The following is a 16,162-nucleotide window of genomic DNA, read 5'->3' as shown; positions in this document are numbered from 1 at the left end:
TCTACCACCAAACTGGTCAACAGTCAGAAAAATTATAACCGGCCAACCATGGTGGCTCATGCCTATAATCCCAGCACTGTGGGAGGCCAAGGTGGGTGGATCATGAGGTCAGGAGTTCAAGACCAGCCTGCCCAAGATGCCAAAACCCTGCCTCTACTAAAAATACAAAGATTAGCCTGGTGTGGTGGCACACGCCTGTAATCCCAGGTATTCAGGAGGCTGAGGCAGGAGAATCGCTTGAACCTGGGTGGCAGATGCAGTGAGCCAAGATCATACCACTGCACTTCAGGCTGGGACACAGAGCAAGACACCGTCTCGGAAAAAAAAAAAATTAGCCAGCATGGTGGTGAGGGCCTAGCTACTCAGCAGGCTGAGGTGGGAGGATCACTTAAGCCCAGGAGACTGAGGGTCTCCACTGCACTCCAGCCGCGGTGATGAAGCAAGATCCTGTCTCAAAAATTAAAAAAAAGAAATTGTAACCAACTGGGTTCAAATCGCCTTTTTTCATTAGAATATTGATAAGAATAATGTCTTGCTGTTTGAAAATGTCCTGTGACTCTCTCTTCATGATTCACATCAGCATTTCTCAGCTTTCTGGTATCCTGAACTCTTTCTTCCGTTCTCCACAATTGCTATTCCAAACATTTTCAGCTCTCAGTTCCCTGACCCCCATGATGCTCTCTTAAAGTTCAGGCAATCAGGTCTGTTTGCCTTCTATTTCTCCTCTACATAAAGATTTATAAAAATCCATTCTCACCTTCTTTCCTCAAGTTTCAAACGAAAAAGTATGCCTTCTGCTCAAGGCTACTCCCTCCATGGACTCTCAATCACAGACACACCCACCTCCTCCATAGCAGGAACCTTGCTCGCTACCTCTCCTGTATACAACCATTCCCTCTAACTAGCTCCTTACCTCAACCCCAAACATAAACATTATGTCTCTCCAATCTCTAAAACTTTACGACTCCCCTCTGCCAAAAAGACAAAACGCAAATTCCTTCTATTATACAAAGTACTTTTATCTTATTTAGTTTTCTACATAAACTCTCTCCTACCTCTTTCTTGCTAATCTGCTAGAGGGAAAAAAATCCTAGTTCTTGTTACACTTCATTCATTTGTTTGTTGAATGACAAATTTCTAACCCCAGACCCACCTCAGACCAGTCCTTTGCTGTCCAACAAACAGGCACCGCAGCCACACAGAACTGAGTATGAAGCTTAGCTCTATTACTTCCTAACCTAGTCTCTGTAACTCAGTTTCCTCAACTTTAAATCATGGATAGAAACCCCTACTTTTAAAAATAACAATTAAAAATGTTTCAAAACACTTATTTTGCAGAAATGTTGTAGAAGTAAAACAATCTACACAAAATATCTTCCCAGAGTTCCTGCATTATACTATGTCTTCAGATATTGAGGAATATTCAGTTCCTTGTATACAGTAATTCTTAACCTTTTGGGGGGACATGAACACCTTTGAGAATCTGAGGATAGTTACAGTACCTCACCCTAAAAATGTATCCATATGAGCTGGGCGGGGTGGCTCATGTCTGTAACTGCAGTACTTTGGGAGGCCGAGGCGGGCGGATTGCCTGAGCTCAGGAGTTTGAGACCACCCTGGGCAACATGGTGAAACCTCATCTAAAATACAAAAAATTAGCCGAGTGTGGTGGCACGTACCTGTAGTCCCAGCTACTCAAGAGGCTGAGGCATGAGAATCACTTGAGCCCTGGAGGCAGAGATTGCAGGTTGCAGTGAGCCAAAATTGCGCCACTGCACTCCAACTTGGGCTACAGAGTGAGAATCTATCTCAAAAAAAAAGGATCCATATGTATGACATCAATTTTTCATACAATATGGTGGGGGAAAGGGGACATGGACCATCTCCAGGCCAGGGATTAAGAATCCTTGCTCAAAAATAAAGTTACTTTACAGAACAGACCCAGAGTGCTCTCAAAAATCAATTTGCTACTTGAATTACAAACAACCTGACAGGTTGATGCTATCGCAACATGGGGGTGACCAGGCACAGAGGCTCACACCTGTAAACTCAGCACTTTAGGAGGCCAATGCAGGCAGATCGCTTGAGGCCAGGAGTTCAAGACCAACCTGGTCAACACAGTGAAACCTCACCTCTACTAAAAATAGAAAAAATTAGTTGGGCATGGTGGTGCACAACTGTAATCCCAGCTACTCGGGGGGTTGAGACACAAGAATCACTTGAAACTAGGAGGCAGAGGTTGCTGTGAGCCAAGATCGTGCCACTACATTCCAGCCTGTGTGACAGAAGAAGATCCTGTGTCAGGGAAAAGAAAAAAAGAAAAGAAAGAACATGCAGGCATCTAAACAAACATTTGAGTAAATCTAAGATCTGATCCGTCTTTCAATTGTAATACAAGAAAAGACTGAGTAGGGCTGGGGAAAAAGGGAATTAACATTTATTAAGGGTATACTGTGTGTACTATACCACACTCAGCACTATTTAGGCATCACCTCATTTCAATTCTCACAACAACTGAATGAAATAAAATATTATAATCCTAATAGTAATGAGGGAGACATTTAGGCTTAAAGAAAACTTAAAAGCATGACCAAAGTGTCTCCTTACCCCCTCGTCTCCTCTCTATATGTTCTTTTGAAATATCATTGATTTAGAAGCCTGTAACCCTGTACTGAGATTTTAACCTCAAAGCAATGCTTTTCTACTCATGCTTAAAAAGATCTGTAACACTACTTATCCATGCATAAGATTTTTCTCAATACTATACACTCGAACAAAATACAAAAATATACTATCAAAACAGACTCACTGTTTTCAATGGTGGGTTTTAAAATAAATGTTAAAACTCAGGAAGTAGGCTGGGTGCAGTGGCTCACACCTGTAATCCCACCACTTTGGGAGACGGAGGTGGGCAGACAGATCACTAGGTCAGGAGATCGAGACCATCCTAGCTAACACGGCAAAACCCTGTTTCTACCAAAAATACAAAAAATCAGCCAGGCATGGTGGCACACGCCTGTGGTCCCAGCCACTCGGGAGGCTGAGGCAGGAGAATTGCTTGAACCTGGGAGGCGGACGTTACAGTGAGCTGAGATCACGCCACTGCACTCCAGCCTGGGTGACAGAGCAAGACTCCATGTGGAAAAAAAAAAAAAAAAACCTCAGAAATAAATGCAGATTGTTTTTTTTTGTTTTTTAAAACGGAGTCTTGCTCTGCTGCCCAGGCTGGAGTGCAGCGGTGCGATCTCAGCTCACTGCAACCTCTACCTCCCAGGTTTGCGATTCTCCAGCCTCAGCCTCCCCAGTAGCTGGGACTACAGACGTGCGCCACCACGCCTGGCTAATTTTTGTATTTTTAGTAGAGACGGGATTTCACCATGTTGGCCAGGCTAGTCTCAAACTCCTGACCTCGTGATCCACCCACCTCGGCCTCCCAAAGTGCTGCGATTACAGGTGTGAGCCACCATGCCTGGTCATGCATATTGTTTTTTTTAAAAAAGTAAGTAAAGTCACTTTAAACTCTTGTTTTATGACCTAACTAAAGTCAAATACAAACAATAGTTTTAGTAACGGAATCCACGTATCTTCAGTCCAGGTCCAGTCTTCTACATTTTTTTTCTCACGCTATTTGAAGATTTGTAAGCCTTGATATATTTAGGCTATTATATGTCTGATACTCTAGAGAAATAGCATCCTAGAGTGGTTAAAATAATTACAAAAATCCGTATCCAGTAGATGAAGGTATAACCTCAATATGTAGTTGGCAATAAAACAATTTTTAAAAATTTTCAAGAGCATAAAAGAAAATTTACCTCTAATACATCAGAAGTGATAAGTTTCATCACACGATCACTTGGGTCCTTAAATTCTTCTGTAACTTCAGCTCGGTGAATTTTTTTCTTCATCCTATATGACAGCTATGTGATAACACATGTCTTTTTAAATGAGTATCTTTTAAACAGTATTTTTAAAAGTATTGAAATATAAGCCAGCACTAAAAATTGTCTATAAGTAAACACAGATAAAACAAAAGCAGCTGTAAGGGTACATCTGTTAAATATCCACGTTCCAAAGACTGTTAGACTTGTGAGGTATCCTTTCACATGCCATGCCACGCCACATGCCTACAAATTCAGATAAGACAGAAATTACATAATTTGCCAGCTAATGGCAGAACCAGAACTAGTGCTCTTCAACCTAGTGCCTCAATTACCACTAGATTAAAAAAATAACAAATGTTATTAGAAGTTTCAACTTTTCACCAAATAATTTTTAACAATTTTGTACGTCTTTCAGTAAACTCCTCTGATGTTTGAGACATGAGCAAATGCAGATGCCAAATCTAATTTGTTCTCAAAACAATTCGCTTAATATGTGGCATCCAGATACACTGCATTTAAAAAGCAAAGGCTACATTTTTGCTTGCAGAAAAAAAAGTACTAATTAGAAAATATCTTCTCCTATTTTAAAAAAGCTACAAGGCCGGGCATGGTGGCTCACCTGAGGTGAGCAGCACTTTGGGAGGCTGAGGCGGGCGGATCACCTGAGGTCAGGAGTTCAAGACCAGCCTGAGCAATATGGTGAAACCCCATCTCTACTAAAAATACAAAAATTAGCTAGGTGTGGTGGAGGGCGCCTGTAGTCCCAGCTACTCGGGAGACTGAGACAGGAGTATTGCTTGACCCTGGAGGCGGAGGTTGCAGTGAGCTGAGATAGCACCACTGTACTCCAGCCTGGGCAACAGGGCAAGACTCTGTATCAAAAAGGCACACACACACACACAAAGTTACAAGCCAGGCTGGGCGCAGTGGCTCAGGCCTGCAATCCCAACACTTGGTAGGCCAAGGTGAATGGATCACGAGGTCAAGAGATTGAGACCATCCTGGACAACATGGTGAAACCTTGTCTCTACTAAAAATACAAAAATTAGCTTGGTGTGGTGGCGCGTGCCTGTAGTCCCAGCTACTCAGGAGGTTGAGGCAGGAAAATCCCTTGAACCCGGAAGGCGGAGGTTGCAGTGAGCCGAGATGGTGCCACCACACTCCAGCCTGGGCGACAGAGCGAGACTGTCTGAAAAAAAAAAAGCTAAAAGTCTTGAACACTATCAATACTCATTCCATTTTCTGGAGATTGAGAGGTTTTATGGACAATAAAGTATAATTGCTCATTTTGAAAAAACCAAATTATTTTAGGCAACATACCAATTTGGGCATTGCTGTAAAGTGAAATGCTCTGTCTAGTCGTAGCTTCCTAAAAATATAAGCTGCATCAAAATGCTGTGCATTTACTAAATCTTGCTGAAATTTTAAAACTTCATCCCAATCCTTCAGGGCAACTCTGATCTGCGACCAGGAAGAAAAAAGACGTTGTACTAAATGTAAATATTTTTTCACAAACATATTATAATTTTAAAATACTGGCATTTTATTTCAATCATATTTAATCATATAATATTTATTATAAAAATATGGTACTTGTTTTACATTTCTGCTAAGGAAAAATAACTAAGTATTACCTTTTGTTTTGGTTGACACAGTTGGGTATTATATAATCCATATAGCAGATACAAAGCACCAACTCTGATCTGGAAGGTGTATGGAGGTAAAAAATATCGCCAAGCCAAAGCTAAAGCTTCTTTTGTAAACATGTTCTTTTCTAAATTTCTCATTCTGCCACTAATAAACAGAGAGAAAATATATTACGACTCATTAAGTGAATAAGTAATGAACAAAAGCCAAAAGTATATACTTCTTTAAACAGTAGTTATAATTTGTTGAGGATTCCATACCCGATTCTTTCATGATTCAAGCACAAAGAGATAATTTTACACCAAGGCAAAGGCAACTACTAGGTAAACATGACGCAGCTTCCAAGAGCATCAACTTTACTTGCCAAATTGAAGAGCAAGAAGGAAGGGGTTTCAAATTGTTACTGGTTAAATATTTAAAACCCATAATGTTAAAATAATCATTGTTATGTTACAGAACTATGTGCATTTTAATATATAATTGCCAAAAATGCTTGTTCTTTGGTGCTGTAAAGAAGTATCACTTGAACATAAATTTTATTTCTTCAGCAAGGCCAGTTTTTTACTTTCTGCACAAAAGGGTACAGTCGCCAGCAGTTTTGCTACACTGAACAAAGGAGACAGGGTCATTTATAACTTGACGCGTCTACTTTACTGCTGTGTCCGGTTTCCACTGGCTGGAACGGGACTTCACATTCTGTATCTGTCTCGATTAACTTGTGGAATGCTGAGAAAGGTAAAAACACTTTTAAATAAGGAAGAACAGGCTATGACTTAATGCTTGCTTGGACCAGTATAAGCACGCCAGAGCAAATATTTAGGCTAAATTGTGAGAGCTAAGAACATAAAGTACACTGATTTCTTTATTACAGCTAGCAGGTATTTAAGAATGTTAGCACAGGTCTTTGAATAAATTTTGCTTCTAAGGTAAGTTACTATTTAGTCTTAATTAGATGGGGAGGAAAAGGAAATTCTTTGAAGAGGAACCTCTACTTTACTTTTTACCTAATGAACATTTTCTCCAATACTCTCAGGGATTTGCACTAAATCTCCTCTGTCCTTGGGAAGCCGATGTGAAAAAGTTAGAGAACAACACAAAGTAATCCACACTCCTAATTGTCCAGAGCACTGCAAGCTCATCAGAAGAAAGGAGAAGGAAGGGAGAAGAGCATACTCCAGCATACAACCAAAAGCTTTGTCCAAACATCCAAGAGAGCAACAAGGCTTTGTTGGCAATCAATCAATGAAATAACATAGGAAATGTACATGAAAGGAAAATATCTTGGGCACCCAAGATCACTAAGGAAAACTCAAGCTGGAAACTGCTTAGGGCAAACCTCTCCCATTCTATTCAAAGTGACTTCTCTGCTCACTGAGATAGATGCATATGTGATTTGCCTCCTTTGGAAAAGCTAATCAGAAACTCAAAACGCAAGCATTTGTGTATCACCGATCTGTGACCTGAAAGCTCCCTCCCTACTTCCAGTCTTCCTGCCTTTGCTTCAAGTTGTCCCGCCTTTCCAGACCAAACCAACGTACTTCTTACATATATTGATTGATGTCTCATGTCTCCCTAAATGTACAAAACCAAGCTGTGCCATGACCACCTTGGGCGCATGTCAACACGACTTCCTGAGGCTGTGTCACAGGTGCGTCCTCAACCTTGGCAAAATAACCTTTCTAAATTAACTGAGACCTGTCTCAAATTTTTGAGGTTCACATATATTTTCTGTGGACATAAACAGCATAATGAATAAACTATCTGAAACTGTTCTGCTGTGCTAAGTTAACAAAAAATTTTAAAAAACAAGGCCTTAAAAAAGTCAAAGTAACAGTCTTCTTACCACTTTGGATAAAACAATGAAGCCACATTTGTGCATATTATAGGTTTCTATGTAAGACCTGAAATTAGTAGATAAAAAATGCCAGATTTTAAATAAGACATTAGCTAAAATAAATGTCTCAAAGTGTTGATGCAAGTGACTAATACACTATACAAATATAAATATGTAGAACTTTTACTTTAAAAACAGCAACAAACAATAAAGACATTTGCCCTGCAGCCATAAATACAGGCTGTATTATATCTGATTACAATGCAGGGGTGGAAGGGAAGGGGGTAGTAGAAGGACTTTTTGGGTCTTCAAATAATAAATACAGGAAAAGAATACAAAACACCTACTCTAGTTAAGGTAGCCAAAGTAGTTTCTCAAGAAAGTTCACCACTCCTCTAGTGATTCCTGCTTCTTTTATCATTTTAGGTTCTCCCTACTAGAAAATGCAAATGTTACATTTTTAGCTAAGTTTTCCTTAAATGCATTTTTCCCCCCAAGAAGTGGTACAGTGGAGTATTAACGGATTTTAGAAACAGGCAGATAGTTTCCAACATCTGCTATACAATCCACTATCTTTATAATGGTGGAGAAATTACTTAATCTCTTTAAGCCTTAATTTCCTCATCTATAAAACAAGGATAATTATACCTGCTTTTTATAACTGTCTTACGCAATAAATAAAGCTATAAATAAATGGCATTTAGTAGCCATTTAAAAAAATTAGTCTCTCTCCTTTTATTAACTGTACAACAAACAGCTCTTCATCCTCCATTCCTTGCAATTTAAAAACTACAAAGGTAATTTGCTTCCACTGACAGAGAGAAAATGAGTTTTTACATTTTGTTCAGAAAAACCGTTTTAATCATAAGGTTTAACTCATTCAGAAAATCAGTTATTTAGCCTTTTTAATATTATATGTACTATGGTAATAAAAATAGATTCATCCAGTCACTGTCCTCACAGAGGTCAGTCTACTTCAAAGGAAAATTTTCAAACGGTAGTAATAATGAACATTTGACCAGCCTGGCCAACATGGTGAAATCCCATCTCTACTAAAAATACAAAAATTAGCCAGGCTTGGTGGCACGAGCCGTAGTCCCAGCTACTCGGGAGGCTGAGGCAGGAGAATCTCTTAAACTCGGGAGGTGGAGGTTGCAGTGATAGGAGATGGGACCACTACACTCCAGCCTGGGTGACAGAGTGAGACTATGTCTCAAGAAAAAAAAATAATAATAATGAACATTTATTGAGCACTTAGAATGTATTTCTAATACATCAGCTCATTTAATCTTCACAACTACTATGAGGTTTATCATTGCCTCTATTCTACAGATAGGGAAACTCAAGTAACTTGCCCCAAGTCATAGCGGACCCTGCAATCAAATGCAGCCAATTGGGTTCCATAACCTATGCCCTTAACAATCCCACATTGCCTTTTCAACTATACCATTACAACAAAATGTGTAAAGCGGTGACATAAAATAAAAACAGTGTGCTATGGGGGGAAAAACATGAACAGCGTACTGAGTCTAGAAGAGCAAAAAAGACTTCCCCCGAGGAAGTCATTTGAGCTTAACCCTGAGTGAAGAACAAGGTGGACAAAACGAGAGCTGCGGTGGAAACTCCAGGATTAGGAAAAGCCTGTAGAGGGCCCCCCCCCAAAAAAAAAAAGCAGCTGCTGGAGCAAGAAAGTGCGTGCATGGAGGGGACTAGCAGGCGAAGCTGGAGAGATAGGCAAAGGCCAGTGAGGAACGGTCTTGGCAAGTAAGAGAATTCAAGCGTTATCCCAAAGGCAATAGGCACCACTACAGAGTAATCAGAGTAATAAGCCGGGGAGTGATATAATCAAATTTGCACTTTTGAAAAACAACTTTGGGCCGGGTGCGGTGGCTCACTCCTGTAATCCTAGCGCTTTGGGAGGCCGAGGCGGGCGGATCACGAGGTCAGGAGTTCGAGACCAGTCTGGCGAACATAGTAAAACCCCGTCTCTACTAAAAATACAAAAAATTAGCCGGGCGTGGTGCCGGGCACCTGTAATCCCAGCTACTCGGGAGGCTGAGGCAGGAGAATCACTTGAACCTGAGAGGCGGAGGGCTGCGCTGAGCCGAGACCGCGCCATTGCACTCCAGCCCGGGCGACAAAGGGAGACTCCGTCTCAAAAAAAAAAAAAAAAAAAAAGACAACTTTGGTTGTTGTAGGAAAGATTAATTCCATCTTGAAGGGTTTTGTCTTTGCTTGTGTGTCCTAGAACAAGACTGGGGAAGGGCAAATGATAGTGGCCTGGGTCAGGGTGGAGGAGAGAGGAGTTTAGAAAGGAGGCCAGGCAGAGACGCATATTTGGGAGGAGGCCGCAACAAACATCAGGGCACAATGAAATAGAGCAGGGAAAGCGCGTTGCCTGAGCACAGGGGAAGGTCCAGGAGTGATGGAGGCAACCTTCGGTAACTGCCGCTCTTCTCAGCCCTTCGCAAGTGCAATATCGCCGGGAAGGAGGCAACTTTCTACACCACCTGCGGGCAGGGAGAGGCGGGTGGTGGACAAGAAACACCCACCAGAAGATAGTCCCGAACTTCATGTTTCTCCAGAGCTCCGTGAAGTCCTCGAAGCGTACACTGTCCGTCTCCTGGAAGCGGCTGAGCAGCGCCTCGCAGTCGGTCTGTAGGCCCGGAGGAGTCCCCATGGCACCCGAAGCCCGCACGCCTCCGAAGCCCGCACGCCTCCAAAACCCGCACACCTCTAACGAACTAGCCAGCGGTGGTCGCCCAGGAAACCAAGCCCGAACGGCCCGCCCCCTACGGCGTGCGCACACGCGCTCCGTGACGCACTATCCGGCACCTTTAGCTCCGCCTTTATCCGGGCTCTTGCCACCTGTCGTGTGCTTACTGCGCGTGCGTGAAAGCGTTCTGATGTTTTACTGGCTGAGATTGCTTTCACCCAGAGTGCTAAGATCCACCCTTCTTTTGAAGAGGTTTACGTCGAAAGTGTGTTTGCCCACGAGCGGTTTTAGGTCTTCATTTTCCGCTAGGTTATGTAACTTGACTTTACCCTTACTAGCACTCTCCTTTAAAGTGACCCTAGTGTGACATAAGTGAACTTTTGAGCTAGGAAAGAACAGTCCCAACCCCAACCCCACCGCCACGTGGAAAGAGAAGCTAAAGAAGGCTTGCTAGGAAACAAACTGCACTCATTCTCCTTCTGGTCATCGAGAACCCTAATACTCTGTACCCACATAATACGATGCTTAATGTGTGGCCCTCTCTTTGTAGCCTTGGTATTCTACAACCACTTTTGAAAAGAAGAGCTGCATTTCATACCCTCTTGTAAACAGCCCTCCTCCTGCCCTGCCACGCATTCACCCCTGTGCTACATAGTACTTAGCAGAAAATACCTACTTGTTATATTATTATTTGGATGAATTGCCTTTTTGTGTACACGCTGCCACCTAGCTTCCTTCCTCCAGGAGATAGCTATGGAGTAACATTTTGAACTTTAGACCATTGCTCTGATTGAAAGGTATGCTATCATTCTTTAGAAGAGGTATCCTGATATAATAGAAAAACATTGGGCTTTCTGTCTGTAAATGGAGTATCAACTCACTTTACTTTTCTGATCCTTGACCTTTTTTTTTGTTTGTTTGTTTTTTTGGATTTGTTTGTTTTTTGTTTTGAGACGGAGTTTTGCTCTTGTTGCCCAGGCCGGAGTGCAGTGGCGCCGTCTTGGCTCACCGCAACCTCCGCCTCCCGAGTTCAAGCGATTCTCCTGCCTCAGCCTCCCGAGTAGCTGGGATTACAGGCATACACCACTCCAACCGGATTTTGTTTTGTTTGTATTTTTAGTAGAGACGGGGTTTCACCATGTTGGCCAGGCTGGTCTCGAACTGCTAACCTCAGGTGATCCACTCCCCTTGGCCTCCCAAAGTGCTGGGATTACAGGCGTGAGCCACTGCACCCTGCCCACTTGACATGTTCTTTAAATGTTATGTAATATTTTATGTCACAGAAAAATTTATGCGATGTGTGAGATAAAAAGCATAGCAGTTAAACACCTGTGCACCTTTAACCTGTGTAGGAACCGGAACATTACCAACACCTTCACATCAATCTGCGATTTCCTCCTCTGACCTATTCCTTTGACTGTACCCTACTTTAATCACAATTACTGGTTGGGCGCGGTGGCTCACGCCTGAAATCCCAACACTTTGGGAGACAAAGGCAAGAGGATCGCTTGAGCCCAAGAGTTGGAGACCAGCCTGGGAAACATGGTGAAAATTAGCAGGGCATGGTAGTGCACACCTGCAGTCCCAGCTACTCGGGAGGCTGAGGCGGGAGGATCATTTGAGCCTGGGAGATGGTGGTTACAGGAGACAGAGGTTGCAGTGGTGAGCCGAGATCATGCCACTGCACTCCATCCTGGGCTACGGAGTGAGACCGAATCTCAAAAAATAAATAAATAACTACCTTGAATTTTGTTTCTCTTTCTCATGTATATATTTTATCACATATGTATGTATATTTAAACGGTATATTTTTTAGTTGTGGTTGGTTTTGAATTTTATGAAAATGATATTGCAACCGGCTCGGCACAGTGGCTCACACCTGTAATCCCAGCACTTTGGGAGGCCAAGGCGGGTGGATCACCAGGTCAAGAGTTCAAGACCAGCCTGACCAACATAGTGAAACCCCGTCTCTACTAAAAACACAAAAATTAGCTAGGCGTAGTGGCGCGCGCCTGTAATCCCAGCTACTTGGGAGGCTAGGGCAGGAGAACCACTTCAACCTGGGAGGCGGAGGTTGCAGTGAACCGAGATCGCACCACTGCATTCCAGCCTGGGCGACACGGTGAGACTCTGTCTCAAAAAAAAAAAAAAAAGGTATTGCAATTTGTAATATGTATTATTTGAATTGCTTTTAAAACTTTTTTCCAAGATTGACTCATGTTATTACTCATAACTGTAGTTCATTTCTTTTCACTGCTAATATTCTATTGTGCAAAAATATACTGCTTATTCATTATTTCCTCAACGGAAATTTAAGTAGATTCCAGATTTTGCTATTATAAACAATACTACTTTGATCACTTGTATGTGTCACCTTTGTAGGGTTGTCAGATAAAATACAGGAGGCCCAATTAAATTTGACTTTCAGATCAACTAAAAAAATTATTCATTGTTTATCTAAAATATAATTTAACTGGGCATATTATATTTTTGTTTGCTAAATATGGCAACTCTACTTATACGTTGCAAGAATCTAGAGTATATACACCTAGGTTTAGAATATATACCTACCATTATCATCACTGTTAAATAATAAGAGGTGCAAGTGTTCAACTTTATAATTTTAAATTGTTTTTTAGAATAGCTTGACTTGGCCAGGTGTGGTGGCTCACGCCTGCAATCCCAGCACTTTGAGAGGCCAAGGCAGGCAGATCACTTGAGGTCAGGAGTTCAAGAACAGCCTGGCCAACATGATGAATCCTGTCTCTACTGAAAATACAAAAATTAGCTGGGCGTGGTGGCATGCGCCTGTGGTCCTAGCTACTTGACAGGCTGAGGTATGAGAATCGCTTGAACCCGGGAGATGGAGGTTGCAGTGAGCCAAGATCCCACCACTGCACTCCAGCCTGGGTGACAGAACGAGACTCTGTCTTAAAAAAAAAAAAAAAAAATAGAATAGCTGGACTGATTTACACTTCACTAGCAGTGCATGAGAGTTCCTACTTGAGCCGTATCATCTCACCAATTTGGCTTCTAATTGTGGTCTTAATACACATTTCTCTGATTACTAAGGTGGTTGTGCATCTTTTCAAATTCTGATTTTCTATTCATATTTCCTCTACTGTGAAATGCGTGTTTATATATTTTGTCTGTTTTTCAATTGTGGCTTTTAACTTTTTCATACTGATTTGTAGAAGCACCTTATATATTCTGGATACTAAACTGGTGTTTGTACTATGTGTCGTTGTTTATTTACTAGCTTGTTTTTATTTACTATCTTTATGGTGATTTTTTATGTATAGAAATTCTTTTTTTTAATATAGTCAAATTTTAAAATATTTTCTAATAAGGGCTCTTGTATCTGAAAGTCATAAATATTTTCCCTGTATTTCATTATTAGTATAACTAATAAATCTTGAATGCTCAATGACTTAACACTAACTAAGCTTGTTTTCCTTTCACATTAAGTTCAATTAATGACAGGATGGGGCGAGGAGGGTTCTGCTTCAAGCAGTCACCCGGGGACCAAGACTGATGAAAACTCTGCCATCTTCAGTGATTGGCTTTCAAGGTCACCTTGAGCACCTTGAGTGACTTGGCTGGACTGTTTTAGTGAAGACATCTAGCCTGTAGACTGGAGAAGAACAAGAATGTGGAAGATTGCATGAGAGACTTTTATGGGCCAGGCCTGGAAATGGTATGCACTCAAAGTGTGGTTCACTGACTACTACTGGTCTGCAAACTGTTTATTACCTCTCCATCTCACAATAGTACAGAAATTAAAAATAAGTGCTGAGATGGTTTGGCTCTGTGTCTACACCCAAATCTCATCTCGAATTGTAATCCCCACTTGTGGAGGGACGGACCTGTAATCCCCATGGGTTGAGGGAGGGAGGTGATGGAATCATGGAGGAGATTTCCCCCATGGTGTTCTCATGACAGTGAGTTCTCAGGAGATGTGATGGTTTTATTAGTGTTTAACAGTTCCTCCTACACACACACACTCTCTCTCCCCTGCCACCATGTAAGATGAACGGACCTTCCACCCTGATTGTAAGCTTCCTGAGGCCTCCCTAGCCATGCGGAACTGTGAGTCGATTAAACCTCTTTTCTTTAAAAATTACCCAGTCTCAGGTGTATTTCTTTACAGCAGTGTGAAAACAGACTAATACAAGTGCGTATTAACCTTATATACCAATTTTATGGAGTAATTTGATATGACTTTTTAGATTTTTAAAAATAATTTAATTTTATTAAAGTTTACAAAAGTATTGGTCCATGATAGATTGGGGGAAATGGTTCATTACAACAGATAATCTGAGAAGCACTGTTATACACCATTTCAGTCCACATTCCATTGGCCAGAACTCAGTCACATGGACACATTCAGGTGCAAAGGTGGCTGAGAAATGTCATCCCTAATTAGGCAACCTCTCCCCAACGATAGTTTCAATCTCTGGAAGAGGTGCACACGTCTTTGTTGGACCATGTATTAGCTCATTCCTGCTGCTATAACAAAATACCATAGAATAGGTAACTTACAAACAACAGAAATTTATTTCTCACAGTTCTGGGAGGCTGGGAAGTCTAAGATCAAGGTGCTGGCAGATTCCGTGCCTGGTGAGGGCTGCTCTCTGCTTTCAAGATGGCACCTTGTTGCTGTGTCCTCACATGGCATAATAGCGGAAGGACAAAAGAGGCCTAGCTAGTTCCCTCCAGCCCTTTTATAAGATCACTAATCCCATTCATGAGTCCTCATGACTTAATTACCCGCTAAGGCCCTACCTCTTAATGCTATCACATTGGCAATTAAGTTTCAACATATTAATTTTGGGAGACATTCAGACCAGAACAGACTGCCAACATGTCTGCTGCAATTTTATTCAGAAACTCTGAAAGTATTACCTTTCACTTTTAATTTACTGTCATCCATCTAAAAATTTATTTCTATGTATGGTATAAGGATCCTATTTCACTTTTTTCCATATGTATAACCATATGTATGTATATGTATTTTGTGTATGTATAATTTTCCAGCATCTGTTATTGAATAGTCCATCCTTTCCCAAAATTCACTTCTGTTATATATCAAGTTGCATGGCTAATTGCAACCAACCTGTACACAACTGTATGGCTTTGTACCTGTTATTAAAATACCAAACCATAGTGCAGTATTTCCATTACTGTTAGTATAGCAGTTACCACTCTAAGCCTCCTTACTACCCTCAACCCAAACACTTGGGCCCCTCAGGCCACAAATCCCTCAACCTTCCAGCCTCTAAAACTGAAGTGGTTAAGCCTGGCACAGGAGGAGACCTTCAGTGCCGGCTCCAGCTTCAGTCTACTCCTAGGGTTGTTATCTACTTTCAAGGCTCCATTTAGATTTCACTTCTCTAACACCACACTCTAATTACTACAGAGTATCTTGACTATTCTTGAATTTTCACTTTTTCATAGAAATTTTAAATTTGACTTGTCAAATTTCTCTGATAGCGCCATTGGGATTTCAACTGAATTACATTAAATCTGTAAGTCAATTTGGGAAGGAATGAAATCTTTTTTTTTTTTTTTTTTTTTTTTTTTGAGATGGAGTTTCGCTCTTGTTGCCCAGGCTGGAGTGCAATGGCGCGATCTCAGCTCACTGCAACCTCCACCTCCAGGTTCAAGTGATTCTCCTACCTCAGCCTCCCAAGTAGCTGGGATCACAGGCATGTGCCACCATACCCAGCTAATTTTGTAGTTTTGGTAGAGATGAGGTTTCACCATGTTGATCAGGCTAGTCTCAAACTCCTGACCTCAAATGATCCACCTGCTTCTGCCTCCCAAAGTGGTGGGATTACAGGCATGAGCCACTGTGCCTGGCCAAAATAATATCTTTATTGTATTATTTCTATCCACAAACATTTCTTTAAGTCACCTGTAGCATCTTTACTGAAGTTTCATAATTTTTCTCCCTGAATTTTTTACTTGTCTTGTTAGATTTTTCTTATATGTCTTATGTTTTTGTGTGGCTATTGTATTTAGTATCTTTGCCTTACATTTTCTAACTGCTTGATTCCAATACATAAAGATGCAATTGAATTA

General features: G+C 41.4%; 1 protein-coding gene across 2 annotated transcripts in view; it reads right to left on the bottom strand.

Annotated features, from left to right (window-relative positions):
- SNAPC1 (small nuclear RNA activating complex polypeptide 1) overlaps nucleotides 1-10,195 on the bottom strand; it is a 33,840-nt gene extending 23,645 nt beyond the window's left edge. The window contains exons 1-4 of one of the 2 annotated variants that reach the window (XM_054448649.2): nucleotides 9,915-10,195; nucleotides 5,516-5,675; nucleotides 5,202-5,342; nucleotides 3,813-3,917 (exon numbers count right to left, since the gene is read on the bottom strand). In XM_054448649.2, the coding sequence (XP_054304624.1) occupies nucleotides 3,813-3,917; nucleotides 5,202-5,342; nucleotides 5,516-5,675; nucleotides 9,915-10,042 (534 nt within the window). In that variant the 5' untranslated portion in view covers nucleotides 10,043-10,195. The remainder of the gene's footprint in view (nucleotides 1-3,812; nucleotides 3,918-5,201; nucleotides 5,343-5,515; nucleotides 5,676-9,914) is intronic. The other variant, XM_054448650.2, reaches the window with a different exon arrangement.
- Between the last annotated feature and the right edge of the window lie 5,967 nt (nucleotides 10,196-16,162).

The sequence above is a fragment of the Pongo pygmaeus genome, chromosome 15 (assembly GCF_028885625.2).
Source record: "Pongo pygmaeus isolate AG05252 chromosome 15, NHGRI_mPonPyg2-v2.0_pri, whole genome shotgun sequence".
Lineage (NCBI taxonomy): Eukaryota > Metazoa > Chordata > Mammalia > Primates > Hominidae > Pongo > Pongo pygmaeus.
Note: the sequence above shows the minus strand (reverse complement) of the source record. Positions and strands in the feature narration are given on the sequence as shown.